Source organism: Amblyraja radiata, chromosome 21 (genome assembly GCF_010909765.2).
Source record: "Amblyraja radiata isolate CabotCenter1 chromosome 21, sAmbRad1.1.pri, whole genome shotgun sequence".
Taxonomy (NCBI): Eukaryota; Metazoa; Chordata; class Chondrichthyes; order Rajiformes; family Rajidae; genus Amblyraja; species Amblyraja radiata.
In genome coordinates this window covers 30,214,609-30,242,354 of record NC_045976.1, presented here as the reverse complement: position 1 = coordinate 30,242,354, position 27,746 = coordinate 30,214,609, and the positions used below count along the sequence as shown (strand labels likewise).

The window sequence follows — 27,746 nt, the reverse complement described above, 5'->3', positions numbered from 1 at the left end:
TCTATCTTTCCCTCTCAACCCCATCCTCCTGCCTTCTTCCCGTAACCCCTGACACTATTACTAATCACGAATGTTCGTGCACAGGGCGATGATGTGAACCTTTCTCTGCTTTGTTGACCTCTCCCTTGCCTGCTTTCTCTTGCCTCCTAGGTTTTGTTTCGAGCTGCATTGGTATTCGGGCTGCCCGATGGGCACTCAGCCAGTCAGCTGCCCTGACCTGTGCCAGCACACGGAGTGCCCGGGGTTCCCAAACTCGGAGTGCCGGGTCCACCGCTGCGGAGCCTGCTTCAGCGAGTGGTACGATCGAGCGACAGGCCGCCATGTCATGTGTCAGGGTCGGTTACTAGCACTTCCCAGTCAATCTCTTCACGTTGCCTGCTCGCTGGGTTTATAATATGGGGCCGGGTTATGGCTGGGCTGAGGGGAGCGAGGGGGGGGGGGGGCAAGAATGGCTCTAGAGAAGTATGTATAGGAAGGAGCTGCAGATGCTGGTTTAAACCAAAGACAGACACAAAATGCTGGAGTAACTCAGTAGGACAGGCAGCATCTCCGAAGAAAAGGAATGGGTGACGTTTCGGATCACTGTTACTTTTTTGCATTCATTTGTTCTATATCTCTCCACATCATTGTTTGTATCTCTCATTTCCCTTTCCTCTGACTTGTCTGAGGAAGGGTTTCAACCCAAAACATCACCCATTCCATTTCTCCAGAGATGCTGCCTGTCCCACTGAGTTGCTCCAGCATCTTGTGATTATCTTCGGCACTAATGAGGAATTGTTTTGGGCAATGGGGAGGAGAGACAAACTGTTGGTTTGGGCCACAGGAAGGGAGAAGTTGATTTGCCACATTTACCTATGACGTAGAAGGAAGCCATTTGGCCAGCCAACGCCGTCTCCCAGAGCAACCACACCAATCTTAACCCCCCCTCTTACTTCCCTGTAACCTGATCTGTCTCACATGCCCATTGACACCTCTCTATTCCACCAACATTACTTACACTTGGAGTGATTTGCTGTGGCCTATTGACCTACCAACCAGCATGTCTTGGGATGTGAGAGGGATTTGGAGCACATGGGGAGACCCGTGTAAGCACAAGTGCCAACTCCACACAACACTGAAGGTCAGCATCAAAGCCAGGGCACGGGGGTTATGAGGCAACTGCACCATCAGTAGCACCACTCTGCTACCTGGTTGAGCAGGTGAAGGGGCGGCTCAGAGGTGAGGTGAAGAGAATGTGTTGGGCTGGGATGGTCAGGCAGGAGATCGGTCTGTGTTTGTACAAAGGAACTGGACTGCATTGTGGAGAGGGGCTATGTAGGTTTCCGGGGATGGGGTGGCTGTGGAGGGAAAGGAGAGGATGCATTGGACTTTGCAGAGTGGAGTGATTGTGTCAGACTGTGGAAAGAGATGGGGCAGTGGTGAGGAGAGCGGCAATGTCGGGCTGTGGGGAGACAAGGGTCTGTGTTGATTGCTGGAAAGGAAGGGGCTAGGTTAGAGGGGCTCTGGGTAAGGGAGGGGCTGCATTGAGCTATAAAGGGTGGGGTTGGACCAGACTGTGTTTGCGCATTCACTTTGATTTCTGCGGTTGATATAATGTGAGAGGATTGAAGGTCTGTGCGTGAAACCTAATACTGATGGTTGATATCCGAGCATATCCAGTTCTCTCCACCATCACTCTAGCTGGTCTCTTTTCACTTTGGGAGGCACAGTTGCAATCACTTTTGGCTTTCTCCAGCCAAAGCTTGGCATTTGCCTCTGGACTTGGACGATACTGATCACAACATCCTGATGGAATTGGCTGTGGAGCATTTCGGTTTTGAAAATTCCCCAAGTTTGTGTAACACATTGCCGTCCCCCTGGTAATCCCAACATCAAGCCTTGTATCAGGATAATTATTGGATCCAGACTCCTACATTAGCACACGAGGGAATGGATGCATAGACTCTGGGAAATAATTTGGGCAGCTTCTTGCTAATATGTTCTGCATTTGAATCATTTTTGCTTGAATGTATTGACTGATACTAATATTAATCTTCTTTTGCCGCTTTAGCTGCGTTATGTACCAGTTTTTTTTCATTTCTCTCTCCATCTAATCACCCCTTGATCCCAGAATGTTCCCCCCATTATTTAGCTTATAGCTCACTCTGTTGCATGTTTGCTCGTTGTCTTTATGACTTATTTCTTCATTCCAGGTTGTATAGATGAAATGGGCATGAGTCACGTGGATGGTTCGAGCTGGCAGTCTGGATGCCAGCTGTGTATATGCCAAGGTGGTGCCGTGTCTTGTTCCAAGCTGCACTGTCCAGACCCTGGGAGCTGCCAGCATCCAGCCCCGGACCCAAGTCAATGCTGTTCTTCTTGTGATGGTACAGCCTGCTCCCCATCCACTGCTCCCTGAAACTCTCAGTCTAGTTACAATGTAAACTTTCAAAGGGGTATCAAAACCAAAAGGTAACAGGCACACACGGTGAGATCTAAGATAACCCAGCTTCTCCTCTCCATTAGAAACTTTCTCCATAAACTTCACATTCTCATTCATCTCTTAACCACTCAATCCCTGGACTGTAACTACAAGGAACTGGAACTTATACCACCTTGTCTATGTTCTGCTGTGTACGCCTCTACACTCCCTTCCATTTCTCTGCCATAGCTTGCAACCTGCCTCCTCCCATCAACCCAGAGTGTCTCTGCACTTATCCAGATTAAAAATCCAGGAAGAGAGCTCATGAGAGTGGCAGAAGCAAGGGGGTTAGTAGAGCAGGGAGATCAGGGGGTATAAGATTGTCGGGTGTTGGGAGGGAGCTTAGGAACTACGAGAGTCGTAAAGGGGAGCTGTGATCTAGGAGAGAAGTAGATGAAATGTAAATTGAAAAGGGAATAACATGGGCAATTAAGGATAGAAAAATTAAATTGGAGATGGGTGTGTTGTTGAAAGGAATGGATGCATTGGAGAAATGGATGAAAACATTGGAGAAACTTACCATTTTACGAATGGACCAAGGGGTAATGATCTCAGTACAGCAATTTAGAGGAGGCGGGAAGGCATTGAGTTTGGAGCTTTCTTCTGTAAATTGATAGAATGGAGCAAGGTTTTAATTTGTTATTTTAATCCTAACAAAGTAACATGATGATCAGAAGGAAGGGAATAATTTTCAGGTATTTCAGGGCTGGGGTGTCTCAGATGTGAAATAATTTACCAGCTATCTTCTTCCTGTTAAAGGTTGTAGGTATAATGGGCAAACTTTTCAGAACGGAGATTCGGTCATCGTTGATACTTGCACATCCTGCGTGTGCCTGGTGAGTGAACGAGACAGAGCCGGTACTGTCAAGGGAAGGGGAAAAGAATCAGGTCTCCAGGGGAGGGGGAGAGAGAGTCTGATCTCCAGGGAGGGGGGTGAGAGAGTTAGCAGCTTTGGCAGAGGGAGAGAGAGTCAGGTTTCCAGGGGAAGGGGAGAGAGAGAGAGTCACGACTTCAGGAGGAAAAGGAGGGTCAGTGGAGGAGGGGAAGTCACAAATTCAGGAAGAGAGGACGAGACAGATCTTCAGGGGTGTGTGAGGGAGAGTCAGACCTTCAGGCGAGGAGTCAGATAATCGGCCCTTCAGGGGAGGGTGGAGGGATTTAGCACCTTGAGGGGAGGGAGAGAAAAAGTCATGAACTTCAGAGGAGGAGAAAGGAAAGTCAGCATCTTCAGAGGACAGTGGAGAGAGTCCGAACCTTCTGGAGGGGGGGGGGGGGGGTGAGGGGGGGGGAACCAACAGCTTCAGAAGAGAGTCGGCATCTTTCACATATGGCTGGGATGATGAAAATGGGTTATTGGGAGGTAGTTGTACTTTTGAGTTTGAATGTGTGGTGAAGCCCGTGGCTGATGAGATGCTTCACCTTCCTTTGAAGAATGGAGATATATCCTGTGCCTCAGTGCAGTGCCCGACCCTCAGCTGTAAGGATGTTGTGCAGAGACCAGGATCCTGCTGCCCACAGTGCGCTCAAGGTAAGATTCAGATTCTGATTCAGATTCAACTTTAATTGTCATTGTCAGTGTACAGTACAGAGACAACGAAATGCAGTTAGCATCTCCCTGGAAGAGCGACATAGAATATGATTTCAATAAATAAATCTGTTTACATGCATACAGTCATAGTGTTTTTCCTGTGGGAGGAGTGTCCGGGGGGGGGGGGTGATTGGCAGTCACCGAGGTACATTGTTGAGTAGTGTGACAGCCGCAGGGAAGAAGCTGTTCCTGGACCTGCTGGCGCCTCCTGGTAGGAGGGTAAACAGTCCATGGTTGGGGTGAGAGCAGTCCTTGACGATGCTGAGCGCCCTTCGCAGACAACGCTTGCTTTGGACAGACTCAATGGAGGGGAGCGAGGAACCGGAGATGCGTTGGGAGACAGGACTTGGTGTTGATCTGTTTAGTGCGTGTGCCTTCGATTTACACTCGTTAATCCCAAATCGTGGCTTTCAATTGGGTGGGACCCTTCAAACATTATAGTTGTCTCTGGGAATGTGGGTGATGCAGAGAACAAGAGAGCAGGCAGCAAGGTGAAAGGGGCATTCAGTGGGATAAGATGTCTTCATATTTCCTCCTTTAACAGCATCAGCCTAGACTAATTACACCATTAATATTTAAATGTTGTTAAGTGCAGAAAAGACAAGCAAGTTGGTCTGCATAGAGCAGTTGGGCGGATTAATTAGCAATTCTTGGTGAAATACAGAGTCATACTACAATGTGGAAAACAGGCTCTTCGGCCCAACTTGTCCATGCTGACTATGATGCTCCATATAAACTAGTCCTATTTGGCCCATATCCCTCTAAACCTTTCCTATCTATGTACCTGCCCAAATAACTTTTAAATGTTGTTATTGTGTCTGGCGTCACTAATTCCTCTGGTAGCTAGTTCCAGATACGTGCTATCCTCTGTGTGAATAATCCTTTTTTACATTAAGAGCTTAATGTTCATGTTGTGACTATGTGGTTAGTGCTTGAAGCACAGTAACTGGTCACATTCATTCAGCCCTTTGTTACACCTGTTACACCACCCATTTAGTTCATAGCTGATATGCAGTACAACTGCATGCTCAGTCTTACCTCCCATAAAAATGAATCCCTTTGTCAAACGTAAATCTTCAGTGTGTTTGTATTTCTGTGCCTCTCTGCTGCTCCATCTGTGTGCCTCTCTGCTCCTCCGTGTGTGTGTCTCTGCTCCTCTATGTCTGTGCCCCTCTGCTCCTCATGTGTGTGTTACCTATCCGTAAGCTCTGCGGTTTGGTAACGTGCTTGTTTTGATTGCATGGTAGGCTGTGCCAATGGAAGAGCTCATGGGGAGAGCTGGAAGCCGGAAGCCTGTACACAATGCTCGTGCGAGGTAGGAGGACCCTGCAATGTACAGCTACTGTATATTCTCAATGTGGAGTGAAGACAGTTCTGGGAGGCTGAGAGGTGCAGGAAGTCAGCCCAGGCTTTGTCTGCCTTGTATTGGAGCACAGACCCCATTAGGTGGGGCCACTGGAAACTTTGGAGGGATTGAGTAGTGAGCAACCAGTTTCAGATGGTGAAAGTCTAGTCCCTAATGCACTCAGAGTCTTGTTTCAATTAAGAAAGATTCAGGAAGAGACTCAAGGGCGGGAGATGTCTCCCTGGTAATGCATAAGGGGACATGAGAGATCAGTGGTTTGACCAGTTGGCCACTAGATCAGAGGATAGAATAATATTAATAAAAACTTAACCAACGCCAACTGACGCCCTGATTCATGCATCGAAATGCAAAGTGAGGTTGTAGCCGGTATTTGGACCACCTGCCCTGGATAACCTGGCCCAGCACAGCGCCGCCTGCTCGGACTGATCTTGCCACCCCCACCTGCCAAGGAAAAAGCTATTCTCTAACGGTAGCCTCCCCACCACCAGCCACGGATAGCCCCACCATAGAGAGGCCCATCCTCAACTGATAGCGCCAGTCAGCAGATCACTGTCTGCCATGAATGGTCCCGCCTCCACTAGGCCCAGGTGGGTCCCACCTCCATCTGCTACAGGCATTTGATCAGGATTAAAACACAAATAATTCTTTATTTCTCTGCAGGATGGAAATGTCCGGTGTAAGGAGGTCACATGTCTAGAGCTCACTTGCTTAGACCAATACAAGCCTGCTGGAGAATGCTGCTCCATCTGTCAGTCAGGTAACATCAGATAACATGAGATGAACAGTTAACTTTAGACACCCTATCATTAGCGCCTGGTTAACAGGGGAATTTAATTGACATAATACAAGTTAGAAAGCTAGAATCATAGTTTACGCCATGCAATTCTCAGAATGCCATAAAACCTATCTAGTTCTATTATGTGCTGTAAAGAAGGACAATTATTTTTTTCCAGGGCTCTGCTGTTTGTGAACCTATACCCACTTTGTTGCTCTTAACTGTCTTCTGAATTGGGCAAACGATTTATCACATTTACTCAGAAAAAAATGCAATTAACATTAAAATGCACAACCATGCAACATCCTGGGTTCAAAACCAATAAAGGTGAGGCTGCCCCAGTCTTCCCAGCAAAGCCCCTCTCACTAACAACTGAGGAAATCCCAAAGTGAAGAGGACCCCAATGACCTTTTATAGAAATTGAGTTGGAATTGCTAAGGCCCCTTGTCCCAAAGTAGAGACCCCTCCGTCCTCAGTCCTTCTTCCTCCACTCCCCAGGACCCAACTGCTCCCCTCCTCTCCCCAAGAACTGAAGAAAGGCCTGAAGAAGGGTCACTACCTGAAATGTCACCCATTCCTTCTATCCAGAGATGCTGCCTCTCTCGCTGAGTTACTCCAGCATTTTGTATCTGTCTTTGAACCCTTCCACCATTGCGCATTCCCGAGGACCTCATGTTTCAGGGACCCTCCCATCCTCATCCCACTCTATCCCAGGATTCCTTTTGTCCTCAATCCCCCCAGCCCCCACTACCCCAGGACTCTCATAGCCCCTATTTGGAAGCAGTTAAGGATAAGTCAAATTGCACCGAGCCTGTGCCACCTTGTCACATGATTGCTACGGTCTAGAATTGTTCCTGCTGGCAACACGGGAGCCAGTCTTCAAAGATTCCAGTTAGGTTTATGAGAAAGTGGGGGGAAGATGTGTTACTCTTGCAACCGCTCTTCACAGAACTCTGTGACCACGACGCATGTTGGACGATTTAGTGATGGGAGAATTGCTGGTAAGATCACTGCTCCTGTAAGATCAAGACTTCCACAGGGGAATCTCAAAGGAAACAAACCCTCACACAGCTGCAGTGTAAGGCACGTGGTGAATCTGAGCAGCTCACAGCTGCGAGGGAGTGCTTCAGCTGCGACTCAGAGGGACGTGAAGGAGTTTCCACAGTGTCTCTGATCAAACAGGGTTGATAAAGGAGAACAGGCAGCCTCTCCCAATGATGCTGCTCCGGCCATACAAAGCATCCAAGAGGAAAGTAGCGCCGAAGTCTGCATTGGAAGCCATCATTTCCTCATCCATGGGGCTGCTTGTTTCTTTGAACTTAAGGGTAGTTGAAATTTCATTTCAGAGATACAACGTGGAAAATACATCTCCCGTCCCTTCAAAGAACCAAGTATACCAACTCATTTGAACATTGTGATATCATTGGCACTACTGCATGTCTAAACCATACTCTCATCTATCCCTGAAGAGTCTGAAGAAAGGTCTCGACCCGAAACGTCACCCATTCCTTCTCTCCAGAGATGCTGCCTGTCCCGCTGAGTTACTCCAACATTTTGTGTCTACCTTCGAGTTAAACCAGCATCTGCAGTTCTTTCCTAAACACCTCTCATCTATCCCACTCTCATCTAAGCCATTCTGTCATCTATCATATCATGATGGTCTCAATCATGGAGGCAAAGTCACCTTGATCTAGAAGAGGTGTTGCAGAAACTATGGCTACAGAACTAAACAAAGTTCTTGAGGTTCAATACATGCTGCGAAGTGCAACAGCAATATTCAGTGTAGAAAGACAGGGCCAGCATCCAGCGCTCTCTCCATGGCTACCAGTTTGTGAGGACCACGACCCAAACCTTCACTGACATGATCTTCAAGGTGATTGGTTTAGGAAAGGGCAGGTGAGCTTCTTGGGCTGTTATTATTAAACTATTTAGGAAGAAATGGATAAAGGGAAGGATTTGCTTCATCTTAGATTGAGTGAAGCAAATGACTATAAAGTGAGAGGTTAAACCAGGACAGGACATATAGTAATTGTCAGGGCCCCGAGAAATGGTGTTGAATACTCTCTGGGGAGTATTGTTCTTGGTTCTTGGTTTCTTGGTCCTCCAATATATTCCAAATGGAATTTAAACTGGAGGTGGTGGAGGGAGGACTTAAGCCAGAAAGGGTTTTTGGGAAGAAAGAGCTACCTTAAATTTAGTTGCACCTGGTTGGGTAACTATGGTAGGTTGAAGACTATTCCATGCTTTAATTGTGCGGGGGAAGAATGAATTGCTGTATACATCTGTCTTGGTAGCTGGTATCTCAAATTGGATCGAATGCCCTCGTCTGCTCCTAATTGGTTTGGGTTTGATGTAGGTTTTGTAACCTATGTCGAGCTGGCCATTTAACATTTTGTAAAAACAGGTCAAACGGTGAGCTTGACTTCTGTCTTGGAGAGGGTTCCACCCCAGAGAATTCAGAAGTTTGGTAACAGTCACTTCTCTCTCATAGGTATTAGTAACAAATTGAGCTGCCTGTCTTTGGACACGTTCGATGGAAGATTTTTTTTAATTTGTGTATGGGTCCCATGCTGCAACTGCGTAGTCCAAATGAGGTCTAATGAGGGTGAAGCATAGCTTCTCCTTGACAGAAGTTGAACAATGATGAAAGTTGCGTCTCAGAAAATTTAGGACACCTGTTGCTTTCACCGTTGAGTGTTGTTTTGTTGATCTATAAACGTATACCCCTTGTTGTTATCCTGGGATACAAGTATCTAGATCCCCGAGGTCAGAAAGGTGGTGAAGAAAGCATATGGCAAGTTGGCCTGCATTGGCCAAGGCACTGTGTCAAGAATTGGGATGTTGTGTTACAGTTGAACAAAAATATTGGTTTGGTGCAGTTTTGATCCCCACCTTGCAGGAAAGATGTGATTACGCTCGACAGGAAGCAGCAAGAATTTGCAAGCATGATCTCCTGGTTTGGATGTGGCTGAGTTACAAGGAGAGATTAGATGACCAGGAACCTTCCCTGGAGTGAAGATGACTGAGAGATGACATGATATAAAATTGAGACGCATTGATAAACAGAGTCTGTTTCCCATTGTTGGGGTGTCTAAAAATAAAGAGCATAGGTTTAAGGTGAGAAGGAGGAGCTTTTAAGAGACTAAGGCGTAGATCTGTCCCACAGAGCTGGTGGTATCTTAAATGAGCTACAGAGCAGGTGCTAAAGGCAGAAAGTAACATCATTTAAGAGGCATCTATACCAGTGAGCAAAGCATGGAGAGATATGGAATTAAGATAGTCTGTAGCAAGTGGAATTAGTATAGATAGGCAAGGTGGCACAGTGGCGCATCTGGTAGAGCTACTGCCTCACAGTATCAGAGACCTGGGTTTGATCCTGACAGGTGCTGTTTTAGTGGAGTTTGCCCGTTCTCCCTGTGTCTGCGTTGGTTTCCTCCATATGGTTCCTTCCCATGTTCCATGTGTGCCCTTGTAAGTTAATTGGGCCTCTGTAAATTGTCCCTAATGTGTCGGGAGTAGATGCGAAAGTGGGATAACGTAGAACTAGTGTGAATAGGTGATCGATGGCCAGCATGGATTAGGTGGGCCGAAGGGCGTGTTTCCATGCTCTGTCTTTCAATCAATCAGGATAGAGGACATAGAGGTGATGGAGAACTCTGTGATTCCAACCTTGGTCAGAATCTCCAGGAAGGAGGCCTAGTTGTGGTCATGAACAGTGGCTCCTTAGAAATAATTCTGGCTGCTATTCTGGAGCCCTATTGCAGAAAGTGAGACAATGAAAGAGGATCTCATGGAAGCTTTTAAAGTTCAGACACTGCTTACAGACTGGATGTTTCCCCCCGATTCTCAATGGTGTTGCCAACACAGCTCCCCACACCATTGGAAACTCATCTGTAACGCTGATCCCAACCCTGTTGGAAGCTCTCCAGTAACGAGGCTCTCAACAAGCTGGAAACTCTCCACTAATGATCTTCCTGATACCATTGAAACTCTCCAGTGTTACTGTTCCCAGCACTGTTGGAAACACTCCAGCAATATTGCTTCCAATGCTATTGGAAATGCAAAATAAAAACAGATAGTGTTGGAAACACTCAGCCGGTCAGGCAGTACCTGTGGAAGAAGAAACAGAGTTATGCCCCTGTCCCACTTAGGAAACCTGAACAGAAACCTCTGGAGACTTTGCGCCCACCCAAGGTTTCCATGCGGTTCCCGGAGGTTTTTGTCAGTCTCCGTACCTGCTTCCACTACCTGCAACCTCCGGCAACCACCTGCAATCTCCGGGAACCGCACGGAAACCTTGGGTGGGGCACAAAGTCTCCAGAGGTTTCCGTTCAGGTTTCCTAAGTGGGACAGGGGCATTACTGTTTCAGGTCAGTGGTGTTGGAGGCAGCGTTGCCGCAGTACTTCCAACAAGTGTTGGCAGCAGTGTTGGTATGGAGACACTAGAGCTCAGAGGTCAACACATACACTACAAAATAAATATTGGTACTCCTATTAGAAATAATGGGAGATAGAAATATCGGAGCAGGATTAGAGTGAATGGCACTTACTCAATCTATCTAAGTCCACTTAAAGTCACCTTGTGGATGCACGCAATCCAGATGCCAATTTACAAAAAAAGACACTAAGTGCGAGAGTAACTCAGCAGGTCAGGCAGCATCACTGGAGGGCATGGATAGGCGACATTTCAGGTTAGGACCCTTACGACTAATTGTAGTGTGTTGGTGGGGGGAGGGGGGGGTGAGAAAGCTGGAAGACAAAGTCTGGCAAATGAAGGATGGGTGCAGGTAAGGGAGGGGGGAATAACTAATCTACAAATATCCTCCACAGGCCTTTTTCCCCGCTCTTCCATATGCCCCATGTGCATCCTTTTTTCCTCCATTCCCTTCCACCCCCTCCCCATCTTCCACCTATATTGCTTCTTCTCCCCTTACATTTTTGCACCTCCTCTATCCTTGTCTCCTTATCTCACACTTTGTGTCTTTTCATCTCCAGCCTTTGTCCAACCATCTGCCAATCAACCCTCCTCCCTCACCTGTATCCACCTATCACTTGCCAACTCTGTCCCGCTCCAACCTCTGTTCCAGCTTTCGCCCCCTACTGCACCAGTCTGAAGAAAGGTCCCATCCCGAAACGTCACCTATCCATGTCTCCAGAGATGCTGTCTGAACCGTTGAGTTACTCCTGCACTTTGTGTACTTTCTTGGTAAACCATTGTTCTGCAATTCCTTGTTTCTTCTAAACATTTGGTTTTCATCAACGAAAGAATGCTGTGTACTTGCTATGTCCCTGCGATCTTTATCATGATCCCTTTTCCAAACAAGCTTGGCATAACTAACATTAGGTTGGATTTAAATAAAGAAATATGGCACAGGCAATTTTAAGCAACATTTAGATATTGTTCCCACTGTGCCAGGCGAAGTGGTGTTCAATGTTGTATGTTGGTGCTGCAATAAGTGTCAATCATTCCTCTATATATGGAAAAAACATTTATAATGATGTTTAGACACCAGGAACTACAGATGCTGGCTTACTAAAAAATGCAAAGTGCTGGAGTAATTCAGTGGGTCAGGCAACATCTCTGGAAGACTTGGATAAGCCTTACCCAGGCACAGTAGAAACGGAACTGCAGATGCTGGTTAATACACAAAAGAACACAAAATGTTGGAGTAACACAGCAGGTCAGGCAGCAACCTTGGAGAACATGGAAAGGTGACGTTTCAGGTCAAGACCCTTCAGCCTGTAAGGAGGGAGAAGAAAGCTAGAAGGGGGCAGAGGTAGACAGAGTGTGACAGGTAATAAGTGGATTCAGGCGAGGGTGGAGGGGGGGGGGAGGTTGATAGGCAGATGGTTGGAACAAAGGCCAGAGATAACAGCAGAAGGTGTGAGACAGGGATGAAGAGTTGTGTATTGAGGAGGGAAAGTAGCAAGAGGGGGAAATACTCCTGAAAAATGTTAGCAACATGGGTGAGCAGCTGATTATCTGGGAGCAACACAGTAAATGTGTTTCAATCCACTTTTGCCAGGTTCACCACTGCAGTGAGACTCACAGCCCCAGTGTGAGACTCACAGCCCCAGTGTGAGGCTCACGATCCCAGTGTGAGACTCACGATCCCAGTGTGAGACTCACAGCCCCAGTGTGAGAATCACAGTCCCAGTGTGAGACTCACAGCCCCAGTGTGAGACTCACAGCCCCAGTGTGAGGCTCACAGCCCCAGTGTGAGGCTCACAGCCCCAGTGTGAGACTCACAGCCCCAGTGTGAGGCTCACAATCCCAGTGTGAGGCTCACAGCCCCAGTGTGAGGCTCACAGCCCCAGTGTGAGACTCACGATCCCAGTGTGAGTATCACAGCCCCAGTGTGAGAATCACAGCCCCAGTGTGAGACTCACAGCCCCAGTGTGAGGCTCACAATCCCAGTGTGAGACTCACACACAGTTTCATCAAACCGTTTGAACAGAATTATGAAACGATTATATTTGGCTTTGTGTTATCTCAAACAATTGGGCATAAATTAATCTGAGTAGAAATCTTATGTTTAGTAGAGTTTATAACTCAATGCACGGGCACATGGGACTTTAGATGCTTCTCAATACTGTCCTCCTTACTGGTGTCAACTGAGAAGATGCTAAAAGAGCAGCCTGGACCTGAAGGTACACAAAATTGCTGGAGGAACTCAGCGGGTGCAGCAGCATCTATGGAGCGAAGGAAATAGGCGACGTTTCGGGCCGAAACCCTTCTTCAGACTGGACCTGAAGCTGTGTCTTTAATGAAATAAAGTGATTGTTCTCAGCTGTTACATAACATGAAAGCTTTATTATGCCTTTGTTCATGAGAGTTTATATTCTCATGTGTTGTCTACCCTGATGGCAGGTACAGTTGAAATACTTCAATGGTGAGCTAAATATAAAGTACAACCTGTGTCACCCCAGCGCCCAGGCATGGCACTCCATGTTCCTTTCTCATAACTCTGGACAGCAAGACATGCGCAGACCTTCAGTTGTGACTTAGAAATATAGAAACATAGAAAATAGGTGCAGGAGTAGGCCATTCGGCCCTTCGAGCCAGCACCGCCATTCAATATGATCATGGCTGATCATCTAAAATCAGTACCCCGTTCTTGCTTTGTCTCTGTATCCCTTGATTCTTTTAGCCATGAGCTAAATCTAACTTGACAACTTTGAGATTATCGCAAACCAAATAAATAATTGAATTGTTTTATATTCGGCATCAGTTTGACACCCTGTCATTTATCTTTGCTCATGGATGCAATAGCAGTCTGGTTGGTTTGATTGTATGGTCGTGGAAAACTACACTTAAAACCAGAAATGCAGAGGGCTTTTTTCTTTAACGTTGTCTCAAACATTTCCTGGCTGCTGGCAGCAGGAGTTAGGTGCCATCTGCATTATCACATTTGGCAGTGCTCTGTAGCAACAGCAGGGGTGAGATAATTTGTCTGTAATATTTGTGACTGACTCTGTTGCCTTCTGTTCAGGTTGTAAATATGAAGAGAAGCAGTATATGAATGGAGATGTCTTCTCACCAATTGACAACCCCTGCATGAACTGTACATGTGTGGTAAGTCTACAATTGTGAAATGCTGAAGAGTAGCGGCATATGCTCATCAATGACTTACTGAATGAGCCAGCTTTTTTTTGACATGGGTTAAGTGCTGTATTGTTTGAGGTTCATTTATGTCTTCTCTGTAAATTCCAAGTTTATTTCTGTTTTAATTTGGAGCTGTTTTTAATATCTGTTGTTTGTTTGTCATAGAGCACCTTCGTGAGATGTGCTTCCGTGCAGTGTCCGCCCTTGGCGTGTTCTCACCCAGTCCAGGAGTCTGATCAGTGTTGCCCCAGCTGCCCAGGTGAGAGGCTACCAGGTAACTAACTCAGTCGATGCAGGCTGGGGGAAATACCCAGCTGACTTCGACACACAGACAAACAACAGTGTCAACCCTAACATCAATCTGATATAATAATAAAATAATGACAGGGAAACATGCACCGAATGAGAACATACGAGTGATACAAATGCTCACTGTTTCAAGTAAATACTGAGACCAAAGATAAACACAAAGAGCTGGAGTAGCTCAGTGGGTCAGGCAGCATCTCTGGAGAACATGGGTGGGTGATGTTTTGGGTCGGGATCCTTCTTCAGATGGGAGAGGAGTCTGAAGAAGGTCCTGACCCGAAACATCACCCACCCTTTTTCTTCAGAGATACTGCCTGACCCGCTGAGTTACACCAGCAGCTTGTGTCTATCTTTTATATAAACCAGCATCTGCAGTTCCTTTCTACACAAATACTGAGACCATTTCAACAATATTTCAAATTCCTGTATACGCTGCCTTAAATTGCAAACCACCCTCTGCTGGCTGCACCAATCTCTAGTCCGTAAACCATCTTTCCTTCAAACTTCAATCCACATCCCGCATTCTACACCAATCTTTAATCCTCTTCAAAGCATAATACATGTCCTTTGTATCCTTTGTATCCTCTTCATGCCAGTCCACCAGTTGATAATTCCCAAACTGTACAATCCCACTCTCTGTCACTGTTCCCAATGATTTTCCCGAGTCTCCAGCCTTTATCCTGGACTCCCCCCTATATCATTGTTCTCCACCTTGCACTTGCCTTAGCCGTTAAACTCCATGTACATTCTCCTTTAGTGTCCAGCCTACATCACACACTTTTTTCCCCATCCAAGATCTTCATCCCACTTTCTCTCTCGGTCTCAAATCTCAATTCCATACTACATTTTCCCATCACAACTCTGCTACCCCAGACTGGAATTCTATCCTGCACTCCCATTCATCCCCTCCTCCCCTCCACCAATCTTGAATCACTGCCACGCGTTTCCTTCGTTCTTCCTCAATGTGTTGAAATCAAGACTCTTGTACCATTCATTCCCTTGCTGACCCTCATAAGAAGATACTCCAGAATCCTTTGTCCAGCTGACATTCACTCTACAGCCTTTTAAAAGCTTAAAGTTGTTGTCATTGATTCACCACTAGACTGTCTTTATCCCCTGCAGGCATTTTTTGAAAAATGATATGATTCTGCTGCCTGGGGCCTCTTTTTATGTTTTCCATTAAAACTGAATGTGCTGACACCGGCACATTGCTGCAAGTCAGTACAGGACAAGTATTGATCCTGCCATGTGTCTTTGCCTAGAAGGTTTGATTGGTTTTCTTTATTGCTTCCCCCAGGCTGTGAGCTGGAGGGAGCCCTCTTGGATTCTGGCCAGACATTCACGTCACCAGACGGCTGTCGGACATGCTCTTGCACGGTGAGTAACGGCAAGCAATCAGCTTGCTGTGTATTTAAACTCACACCAGTTTTGAAATATGCCATTTGGCCCACCTCGTTTCTCATGGCAGCTCATCGTCTCAAACCCCTGTCCTGGGAAACTGAATCCAGTAGATAAGCTTATATTGTACATGATTAGGTGGAGCAGAAGCACTTTTCTTTTGACACAGTTACAGTGTGTGCAATCAATTGCTGCACCCACACATCCTCCCAATCACAGGAGTTAAAACATTATGTCACAGTTGTACAAAATGATGATGAGGCCACACTTGAAGTATTGTGTTCAGTTTTAGTCAGACAGTTATTGGATCGATGCCATTAAGTTGGAAAGAGCGCAGAAAAGATTTACAAAGAATTTGCCTGGATTCAAGAGACTGGGTTATAGGAAGACCTTTGGCAGGCTAGGACTCTATTCTGTGCAGCGTAGGAGTAAAAGGAGTGACTTTATAGTGGTTCATTATAGTGGACATAGAAAGGAAGAATGCAGAGTCCTTTTTTCCAGGATTGGGAAATCAAGAACTAGAGGGTATAAGTATGGTGAGAGGGGAAAGATTTCACATGCAGAGGCATATATGAGGGGCATTTTGTTTTACACAAAGGGTGATGGGTATATGGAACAAGCTGCCAGAAGAAGTGACTCAAGTGCAAAACAACATTTACAAGACACTTGGACAGGTACTTGGATTGGAAAGGTAATAGTTGGGTATGGATCAAACAGAAAATGGGTCTAGCCTAGATGGGCATCTTGGTTGGAATAGAATAGTTGGGCCGAAGAGCCTGTTTCCCTCTAGTAGACTCTATGATTCTGTGATCTGTTACTCACAGTTCAATTCACTTTTCTCATTGTAAATGGGCAGTGAACAAACCGTGATGGACCAGCATTCCAATCTTGGCAGAGATGGCACTCGCACCCATAGAATCATTTATCGGGACATCGCTGAGATTTAGAGTTGTCAAGAGTCAAGCCGAGTATTTTATTGTCATATGTCTCAGATAGAACAATGAAATTCTTACTTGCAGTAAGATGTATCTGTGTATTTGGAGCTACACACATTCAGATAAACAGACACTTGCACGGCACTAATACTGTACATGCACACAAACAGCAGTGGTCTCAAGGACAATTTTTGAATAGTCAAACGTATCAATTTGGCCACATCGTGTGAATCACGTGTGCAAGTACGTGTGAACCAACAGTCGTCCCATTCAGTGAGAAGGAGCAGGGATCCGGACAGATTCATTATATAGAAACAAAGAGCTTCTTCTTCTTGCGTATGGCGTGCACAGCCTAAAGATATAGGTCAACTTGTTCTATTTGATCTTTTTGTTTGTGCACGTCGGGTTGATTGCATCAATCGAAACAGGGTGGACCACGTGAAGGTTGCAATCTCCCACCCTAACAAAGAACTGAAGATGCTGGTTTAAACCAAAGATGGACACAGAGTGCTGGAGTAACTCAGCGGGTCTGGCAGCATCTGTGGAGAAAAAGGATAGGTGATGTTTTGGGCCGGGACCCTTCTTCAGACTGCAGATTAATTCTACTTCCTAACCCGGAGCATGGCCCCCAAGTCCACTGGCTCTGTCAGTGGGACTTCCCATCTCCATGGAAGCAATATATGGTGCAGAGACTATGGAGCTGCCGTAAGACTCCCAGCTACCCCCAACCCCAGCGACACCTCCTGCTCCCACAGAGAACAGGGATCAACAGAGCGGGCAATGAAGTGAACTGGAGCAGAAGATCACTGAGCTGTTGGAAACGTTGAGCAGTTATTTAATGCAGAGAGCCTCCGTGAGGGACTGCTGCCTGCGGTGCTCCACCAGGACTTGGCGAAGGAGCAGCAAGACATGAGGGTGGGGCAAGCTCGGTAACTTGATCCTCGTGGGCCCCACATGTCGAGGAGCCCCTCTCTTGAAAAGTTTCCAACTGACGCTCAGTTAACTGTTGAGGCACGGATTGGCTTTCTGTTGTAAGTCTCTGTTGGGATTAATCGTTTTCAGATTGTTTATTTGTGCCAGCTACCTGTAGGCACGTGAGTGTGAAACACGGCTGAAATGGAGCAAGCACCATAGGGACAGGTTGGCCAGTGCGTATGTTAGTTGAGGTCTGGTTGCTCATTTTCCTGTAATTAGAAGCATGTTTATGTGCGATTCTCTATATTTGCATATTTCTGTTTTCATGCATGTGTTTGTGTCTGTACCCATGTGTCTACTTGAATGTGCGGCTTTATTTCTACGTGCACATGTCCATATGTCTCTGTGGTTTTGTATCTTTGCACGCATACAGCTGCAAGCATGTCAGCTCTATAAGTGCCAGAGTGCACCCACATTAATGTGGACAAGTGATATTATCCAGGGTAGGACAGTGCTTGTGTCCTAGCTCTGGGCTCTGTATTTGTGTGTTCATTGTGATCTGCCCATTTATATTTCACATCTTGCTTCTCCTTCCCCCTCTCCATGCTCCACATCTGTAATGTTCAGGAAAGTGCCAGTGTTTGAATCCCCAGGGACCGTGTGCCCAATCCTCGGCAGTTCTGGCATGAATCCCATTCCAGTCACAAAGATCAAGCTAGTTGGGAGAGAGCAAACCCCTAGAGTAAGATACTATCCTCATGCAATGTTCCAATGTTGCTTGCCTTTAAGGTTGATTGTTCCTTTGTGCCTCTCCATCCAGAACTTTGCTGACTTCTTTGGACTTTTAATCTTACACAGAAATAAACTGCAAAGAAGTGTAACTGATATAATGTTTGACTCTCCTCCCAGTTCAACAGGGAGACACAGGAGACGACAGATGCTGGAATTGTGAGCAAAAAAAAAAGTGGTGGAGGAAACGAGAGGTAGATACAAGGAACTGCAGATGCTGGTTTACAAAAAAGACACAAAGTGCTGGAGTAACTCAGCGGGTCAGGCAGCATCCCTGGAGAACGTGGATAGGTGTCGTTTCGGGTCAGGACCTTGTGGCACCCTGTTCTAGTCAACAAATTGTTGTGGTGACTCGTTTGTGGGGACAGGAATGAACGTAGTCACGGGTTGATCAATGTACAAAGTCCTTTTGGTTGCTAGGAGAGCTCTGTCGTTCCCCCCCCACCCCCATTGTCCCAACATTACCACCTCATCTTTCAGCCCATGTGTAGGTGGAGGCCGTGGTGATCAGTTGTTGACCTGTGATGATGTGATATTGACACTCGGCTTGCTTTTATTATGTCTCTGGCACGGGGAGATGTTAGGCCTGTTGAGCTGCTGCTGAGGAGATGTGAAAGGTTTGATGTGGTGATGGAGACGGGGAGATGTTGGAAGACAGATTAAGAGGGCAGTCTGCAAGAGTTGCTTTGTGGGAAGGATTGTGGGGTCACAGGAAGTGGGGGGCAGGTGGGTTAGTGGCAGGTTGGGGGAGATGTTAGTTGAATGGTGGGATAGATTTGGAAGGGAAGGGGTGGGAGGTGTTGGGTTGAGGGGGGGGGGGGGGTATTTGGCAAGAAGCTCGCCAAATGCAGGAACTGGCTGCGACAGCTTTGATCCACTGATGCTTTTAATGAGCCGATTTAGTGAAGGCAGTTAATGAGGGAGAGAATATCGAAGCAGGCAGATTTCTGCTTCACCTGCTCTGCATAAAGAGCCATTGCTGGTCCTGCCCGCTTCCAAACTGATGAATGTTTAGAACAAAAGGCGATGAGCTGAAAGACTGGGCCAAGGTCATGAGGTCAAGGGGCTGAGACTAGGATAAGGGTGAGCAAGGAACATGCAGGAATCTGGGACAAGACCTGAACTCAAACTGCTGGTGTTGAGTGTAAACAAGCGACGGTCAGAGGTTTTTGTTCAGAGTGGGTGGCTGGCTGGGTGGTTGGGTCTGCGGTTAAAGTAAGGAGTGTGGTGCCTGACCTGCTGATCTATTCCAGGCCTTTTTTGTCTTCTTTTTATAAACCAGCATCTGCAGTTCATTGTGTCTACATTTGATAAGAATTCCCTGGGGCCATTGTAAAGGCGAGAGGGTAGAATTACAATGAGAGTCCGTATTCAGTGAGGTAGAGAATTTAATAAAGGCTCCGCTCAAATTTCTATTCTTACTTTCATTATTGGAGTTTTACTGCAAAAACTTCCAGTTCTGAGAAATAGAAGTCCCAGTGCATATTTATACCAGTTTAGGTTATTGTCACATGTACAGAGGTACAGTGAAAAGCTTTTGTTGCATGCTAACCAGTCAGTGAAAAGACAATACATGATTACGAGTGAGTCATTTACAGTGTATAGATACATGATGAGTCAATAACGTTAGTATGTCTAACATCCTAACGCTGGCGGCTTAAGTGTGTCTAATTGGAAAAGTGCACAATTTAACACTTTTGACATATGTTTCCATATGATGACGACTTCTTCCACTGCTGTGTTTCCAGGCTGTTCTGATGCATGTTCTAAAGGAGCCCGCAGTTACATCTTTGTTGTGTATGTTTGTTGAGTGAAGCGTTAACCGAGATAGTGATTTGCTGTTGGTGGTTATTTCAACACAAGGTTTGTTTCCTCTTTTGTTTTGAAAGGAATGCCTTGCAATATCGGCGGGTGCAGCAGCATCTATGGAGCGAAGGAAATAGGCAACATTTTGGGTCGAAACCCAAAGTTTCGGCCCGAAACGTTGCCTATTTCCTTCGCTCCATAGATGCTGCTGCACCCGCTGAGTTTCTCCAGCATTTTCCAGCATCTGCAGTCCCTTCTTAAACATCTTGCAATATCAGCCTGTGTGGCTTTCCAGCCAATCTACCACTGCCCATTGACTGAGCAATTGCGCCCCCTACAGTTACATCCAGTACACCAGGAACTTCTCAGCCGTTGTAATAATCCCTGCTCTGTGCTGAGTCACTGCTTTTATTTTTCTCGGGAAATGACGGCAAAAGCAGTTTAAGATTTAGTGGGGCCCTGGTGAAAAGTGAATATATCCACCTCATGTTCACGCAGCCACACACTACATTGTAGAGGTCTGCCAAGTTGCATTGAGGCATTAAAGGTCTAACACGATGCATTAATAAATAAAGCACAACATTCAATGTTGAATTTAACAGCTTTTTTATATTGCTCAAATGAATAAAACAGTTGCCTTAGGAAAATATGTTTTACTTTGGACCTACACTACAATAAATACTATCCAAGTAGCCTCAAGCACATATCTGAATACCACTGGCGATTCTCCTTGTTAAAATAAGGCAGCAGGTCTACATAATTCAGCTCCTTTTTTTCAATCATTCCTGAAACACCAAACATCTACTAAATTTGTATTATAAAATTTGCTTTCATGTACTCATCACACCAGCTTTAAAAAGCATATAATTGTGATCAAAATGTGAAAAATGCTAACATATAAAATAGAGTCACGAGACTGCAGGCACTGGTATCTTGAGCGGAAAACAAACTGCTGAAGGAACTCAGCAGATCAGCTCAGTCCAAAGAAGCATCCTGACCAGAAGGTGGAATTCATTGCCACAAAAGGCTGTGGAGGCCAAATCAATGGATATTTTTAAGGCAGAGATAGACGGATTTTTGATTGGTACGGGTGTCAGGGAGAGAAGGCAGGAGAATAGTAAGATTAAACGAGAACTTACCAGTTTGAAGTTTGATCTGTATTTTATGAGGAGTTACGATGAGGGATTACGTGAAGAAGCCCGCCAGGCGCATGCGTGTCATTCTTCAAAGCAGCGGTGTGGAATCACAGATAACTGTAATGACTAAACATAGTAAGATTAGAGAAGAGGTACCAGTTAAGTATATGATCTGGGTGGGAGCAGAGGGCACGTAATCCCTCATCGTAACTCCTCATAAAATACAGATCAAACTTCAAACTGGTAAGTTCTCGTTTAATCTTACTATTTTACTTCGGAGTCACGTGAGTCACTACGTGAAGATTTTAAAGCTCTGTGATTTCATGCCGTGGAACGAGTCCATGCATCACGTCTGCCTTGACTGTTGGGAGGATTGTGTTAACATAATTTGGACATGAATTCGACATTGAAATCATAAAATTTTTAACACAAGTTTATAACCCCTTTATATGGGTTTAAATTAATTTACAGAACTTAAATTGTTTCTGCAAATGTTCCAGGTTTCATAACTGGTTTTACAAATAATTGGAATGTTTTTCCCCTCCAGACCATCCTGCTGCCTTGAGGATTTGGTCCATTGGTACATCCAACTGTATCGCTGCCGATGTAGCTGCAGCCCTGGTGGAATGAGATTTTTAAAATTTTAGTATCCACCCCAGCCTGTGTTTAGCAACTGTTTCAGCCATCTTGAGATGGTCTGGACCGTCACTCTTGGTGTGGTTGCTAGTGGCTGATAAAAAATGTGCCTTTTCATTGCCTCTTAGGATATTCGTTTTCTCCATGTGTAACAACAGATGTTTTATTATACACAGACGGTCATCTGTTGGGTATGACCTAATTGTATATAGAGGCTTGCTGATCCCTTTTTCTGTTCTGCTTACTATCTCATAAATATGAAACGTAATATATTCCGTTGAGAAAGTCATGTTGTCCAGTCTTGTTTTGCAGTGACTGTATCCTCTGTGCCGTGACCAATACCATTAGCATGACCGTTTTAATGTCAGTCTGTGTAAAGACCGAACTGTTGCTGGAGACCACTCCTGAGCATCTTCAGGATTATACTCACATCCCATATATGGGAGTATCTGGTACTCCTCATAGGCTTTGTACCAGTGGGTCAGTCCCAACAGTGTAATGGTCTGTCCCCTGCCATAGGTAAGTCGATAGGGCACTTCTGGCGCAGTTGATGGCACTGTAACTGAGCCCCTCATCGTAGTGGAGGCCTGCCAGATATTCCAGAACAGATGGGATGTTCATGTCTCTGATTCCATGTTTGATACCACTGGGAACCATGGTTGTGTGGGCCAATCGGGTACTACCAATTCCAGGTGCAGAGTCTGTTGTATTTCCTTAATACCCGACTGATGAGGCAGGAAAGGAGGGAATGCGTAAATAAACAATTTCCCCTCCCCTCCAATGCAGCGAAAAATGCATCTGTCGCCGCTGCCCCAGGGTCTGTTTCCTGTGTAACATAACTTGATAACTGGGACCTGGTGTCTGCCACTGAATTTAGTCTTCCTGGTAGATAAGTGGTTGATATCCAAATATCTTTCTGGAGACACCATTGCCAATTTGTATGGCCAGATTGTCACATGATGTTGATTTGTTTCCACCCTGTGGTTAATGTATGCTACCACGGTGGTATTGGTATTGGTGGCTCCGCACCAATTGTACTGGCATCAGTTTGTAGTACCATGGAAAAGGTTACTGACAATGATTGGATAGGAACAAGGCTAGAGTTATCTATCCACCATTTTAGTTCCATTTTAGCCTGATTGGTAGTTTCACAGATCTGTCAAAGTGACCTGCATAATTTAGAGTGCTTGTTTTTTGCTCTCTGTATGTTTTGGTAATGTAGAGGTCCAAATTGTGTGGCTGGAAAGGCAGCCATCATTATGCCAATTACTTTGGCTACCAATCTGATGGATGGTTTGCTGATGTCAGTGAGGTTTTTATAAGCCTCTATTAAATCTGTAGCCTTTCCCTTAGGCAGAGTCACCGACATGTGAACTGAGTCAATGGTGAAACCCCAGGTAGTCCATAGTAGTGGAAGACGTTAGTTTAGATTTAACTGGATGAAATCCCAGTTCCCCAAATAACTTTTTTGTGGCTGTTACAGTTAGTTTGGCCAATTCCAAAGTTTTGCACATAATGAGTATGTCATCTAAATATGCCATGACCATGTGTATACGTTTCCATAGAAACGCTTGGGCTGGTTTCAAAATTTTTTGTGAACAGCCTAGGCTGATGATAACCCATTTGGCAGTGCTTTATACTGTCAGAGTTGTCCCATCCAGTTGAATTTAAGTAACATCTGTGGTCACCTCGTATAGGCACTGAATAGTAAGCATCTTTAAAAATGATGCTGGCCACTGAAGTAACCTTTGGGAATTAATTGTTAAGCAGTAACAAAGGTATCTATTTTGTTAGATCTATGATGATGCGATGACCATCATCTTTTTGTTTATATATCGGACACGAATTTTAATGGTTCGTGTTGAGTTTTCTCAATTACACCTTTTATGTAAAGCCGCTTCAGTTCAGCTTGCGCTTTTGATTTCTTTCATCGGAAAGCACGAACATTCGGTTCAGTATATGTTGAACTGGAGGGCTGTACTTGTGTATAAACTCTATTGTATATCTCTGGATACTGCTTAAGATGTAGATATCAGTTGTTATCATGCTCCATGCATTCAGAAGAGAGTGTTATCTCCACCTAATCTCTGTGCCGACTGTTTGTAGGGAACCAGACCCACCTACCTCCATAGTTACCAGTGGCAGGTTTACCTTTTTGTAGGTTCTTCGCTGTTGTAGCGCTGGGGTCTGGATTTACGGTTGGTTTGCGTTGGAGGTCCCGCATCTTCCGAGAAGGCCGGTCTGGGCCATGGCCTAAAAGACTCATGTTTTTGAGTACCGGTCCTTCGAGCTTTCACCAGTTTTGCTGGTGGGTGCGTGGGGGTGCTGGGTTCCAGTAGGTTCTCTTGTTCCTGCACCCCTTGCACACTTTCTTCTGCGGACCCCTCTTCCAGGTCAGCCCAGAACTGACCCGCAGTGCTTCCTTCTGATGAGGTAGAAGCACTGTGCAGCCCTTAAAGAGGTACTGCTGTGGGTTATCATAGGGCCCACAGTGACCCGACTCCATGTCCCGGAGTCTGTCACGTTGGAGCAAAGCTACATACACCGCTTCTTCCCGCTCCAGCGCTCTCGGGCGCTGGCCGCCGGCAGTGATTCAAAGTCGGACTCCTCTGAGTCCACGACCTTGTTTGTTTTGTGTCTAGCCTTTCCACCCGGCCGCGTGGATCTGGCCGGTGCGGAGGCGACATCGGGCACAGCTGATCCCCCTACGGGTGATCCAAGTGCCGCTGGCTGCTGCTGGCTGCCCGCTGCTCCACGGTCCTCCTCCCCAGCTTTGTCCTTACTGTCCTTCCGTGGAGTGAATATGGCCGGTGTGGAGGACATCTGGCACAGCTGATTCCATCTAGCCCACCAGCTTTGTCGCAGCCCGTTGTTTCTGCACCTGCAATCAGCATAGAAATGCAAAAAAGACCGCAGCTCTTACCTGCAGGTCCAAGTTTAAATCGTTGCTACAGGGTGAGCGTCGTTCCACCCCGTCTGCTGCCGTTAATGACTGGTCAAGTCAACGGTCCCATTTGAATGGTCTCCCGCCCGGCCGTGGTGTTCTGGCCGGCGCGGGACCAAAAGTCGGCACTGCTCTCCTTATAACGGGAGATAAACGTGCCTTCAGCTGCTGCCGGCTGCCTGTGACTCTGCTGTCTCCCCCAGCCAGCTTCACTAGCAGCACTGTGGACACTCCTTTGTCCAGCTTCCCCTCCTGTACAGACCTAGCGCGGGGAAAACATTAGTTTTGCTCCCTCTCCCGCCCGGCCCGGTGCGGGAGCGAGTCGGGAGCGAAAGTCGGGTACAGCTATTCCCATTACGGGAGCCGATTCCGGCCGCAGCTGTAGTCCCCTGTTGCGCTTACTCCACCTGGCTTAGCCACGGCAGGAGCGCAATCTCCTTTTGTCCCCTAATAAAAAAAATTTTAAAAGGGGACAGAGCACAAATACAACCCACTGTCTTTGTGGGTTGTTGGCTCCCATTTCCTCCACCCGTTTGGGGTGAAGTTTGGCACTCGCTCCCGTTATGGGAGATAGTGGTGCCGACGTCCGTTGCTGGCTGCCTGCTGCTGTTCAGCGGCAGCTCGGCAGCCTTCCTGCAATGAAGAAAAAGGTAAGGAAATCTCTTACCTGTGTTGCTGGTTCTCAACCTGCCATTTCAGGAGGAACGTCCTTCCTCCCGCTGTGATTTCCGCAGCTCCACGGACCCATGTAGCGTCCTCGGGCTGTTGTCCGAGTTTGTCTGACTGACGGCTCCGGAGTCGGAGCTGAAGACGCACGAACTCCCGCTAAGGGAGACTGTCGTGCCACTGGCCGTTGCTGGCTGCCTGCTGCTTGCAGACTCCTCCCCCGCCAGCTTTCAACAGCCTTCTGTAGAAAAAAGGTAAGTATGGAACGAAGTTCCCTTACCTTACTGTTGCAGGTTCGAAATCCTGCCGTTCAGGAGGAACGTCCTTCCTCCCGACAATGACGAGTTGCAACGACACGCATGCGCCTGGCGGGCTTCTTCACGTAGTCACTCACGTGACTCCGAAGTAAAATGGGGTTGAGAGGGGAAGATAGATCAAATGGCCTAATTCTGCTCCTAACCTTATGAACTTATGAACACGTCTATCCGTTTGTGCCGCAGATTCTGCCTGACCCACTGAGTTCCTCCAGCAGTTTGTTTTTTGCTCAGACATGCAACATCTCATGAACATATAGCTCTTGCCTTTTAAATGATCAGTTTCCTAGAAGCTTTTAGGTAAGAAAACCCTTATATAGAATAGAATGCCTTTTATTGTCATTCAAACAGACAAGGCTCGAACGAAATTTCATTCCTCCAGTCATGACATTACAAAAAAAAGACGCACACTTAACACAATTTACACAAACATCCATCACAGCGAATCTCCAACACCTCCCCACTGTGATGGAAGGCAAAGTCTTGTCTCTTCCCTTTGTTCTTCTCCCGAGGTCCAGCAGCGCCGCCACAGCTCTCCCCGCTCCGAAGTCTGCCAGCTCCGCGATGGCAAGTGCGCAGGCTCCGCGTCTGGATGCCTCAGGTAGGTTCCGTTTGGAGGCCACCACCGGTTCCACTATGTTAGGCCCAATAACACCGGAGATCCGACAGGGAAAAAGTCGGGTCCCAGTACAGGGAAGAGATTAAACGGTTTCCCCCAGCCCCACATATACACAGCTAAAAAATAATAAAAATGAAAACCAAAAACATACATCCAACAGGACAAAATAAAAAAAGACAGATGGATGGCAGTCGAGCCGCTGCTATTTTTGTTTTATTTATAAGGAGCATTAACAAAAAATCTGATGCAAGTTTCAAGACGCCAAGTAGTATTTTCTTCTCTCAACTGAGTAGATGGCAACCTATGATTCATTCTGTTTATTGGTCAACATGAGTAAATTTATGCAGGGACCCTCTTTTTCTTTACGAAAAATTTCCATTTTGGAAATGAGACAGTTTAGTAAAAAGCTAGGGTATGAACTCACTAAATTAAGCACATTAATGAATCTTGGGTCTTAATGATTAGTTACTTTTCAATGCTATACTTGCAGATAGTGTACACTGCACTTTAAAGTTAAGTCAGTATGTTCAACCAGTTCTGCTTTGACAGCCACCAAAGATAAGAGAATCGGATGGTTCTCACGGCCTTGGCTTTGGGAATGTTGGTCCGTTTTCAAAGTTTGGAACTGGCAGCATCAGGAAAAGTTGAAGAACAATGTAAATGTCAAGGAAGGTTGCCTGGCTTTGCATTAAAATCTGTAGCAATTTTGCAGTTTTGTCTGGCTTACTCTGTACAAAGAATTTCAATTGTATGAGTTCATCAGGAAGGTTCTGTTGCATGTAATAGGGGTGAACTGCAGCAGGTTTGTCAGTGCTGTCATAACGAGTTTCGGCCAAAGTGATTGTTCAGCATCCAGTAACTAACTGGCAACCTCACTTAAAAAGATTTCAGTGCAAAACATTAGGCTTCCCAAAGGCAAGTTCTCCCTATTTACCTGCAAACTATTTTTGATTTTGTACAGAAAACTGGTCAAATCACTTTAATATTTTTTTGGGACAGCCTCATACATGTCTGTACTTCCTTTTTTGAATTCAGGAACAGATTTCAGAGAGACATCAGGAATGATTCAAGTGATTGTTGGTACTGAACAGATGTATTGATTATTTTTCAGTAGATGGAGTAACTCAGCGGGTCAGATGGCATCTCTGGAGAAAAGGAATAGGTGATGTTTCGGGTCGTCCCTGACTCTCAGTCTGGAGAAGAGCCTCGACCCAAAATGTCACATAGAAACATAGAAACATAGAAAATAGGTGCAGGAGTAGGCCATTCGGCCCTTCGAGCCTGCACCGCCATTCAATATGATCATGGCTGATCATCCAATTCGGTATCCTGTACCTGCCTTCACTCCATACCCCCTGATCCCTTTAGCCACAAGGGTCACATCTAACTCCCTCTTAAATATAGCCAATGAACTGGCCTCAACTACCTTTTGTGGCAGAGAATTCCAGAGATTCACCACTCTCTGTGTGAAAAATGTTTTTCTCAT

General features: G+C 46.1%; 1 protein-coding gene across 3 annotated transcripts in view; it reads left to right on the top strand.

Moving 5' to 3' along the window:
• Window positions 1–27,746, top strand: part of LOC116985271 (kielin cysteine rich BMP regulator) — a 112,161-nt gene that overhangs the window by 32,755 nt on the left and 51,660 nt on the right. For all 3 annotated transcript variants that reach the window (XM_033039954.1, XM_033039953.1, XM_033039955.1), the window contains 9 exons: window positions 151–335; window positions 2,193–2,366; window positions 3,221–3,297; window positions 3,893–3,989; window positions 5,297–5,364; window positions 6,076–6,172; window positions 13,684–13,766; window positions 13,962–14,055; window positions 15,400–15,479. In XM_033039954.1, coding sequence (XP_032895845.1) covers window positions 151–335; window positions 2,193–2,366; window positions 3,221–3,297; window positions 3,893–3,989; window positions 5,297–5,364; window positions 6,076–6,172; window positions 13,684–13,766; window positions 13,962–14,055; window positions 15,400–15,479 — 955 coding nt within the window. The remainder of the gene's footprint in view (window positions 1–150; window positions 336–2,192; window positions 2,367–3,220; window positions 3,298–3,892; window positions 3,990–5,296; window positions 5,365–6,075; window positions 6,173–13,683; window positions 13,767–13,961; window positions 14,056–15,399; window positions 15,480–27,746) is intronic.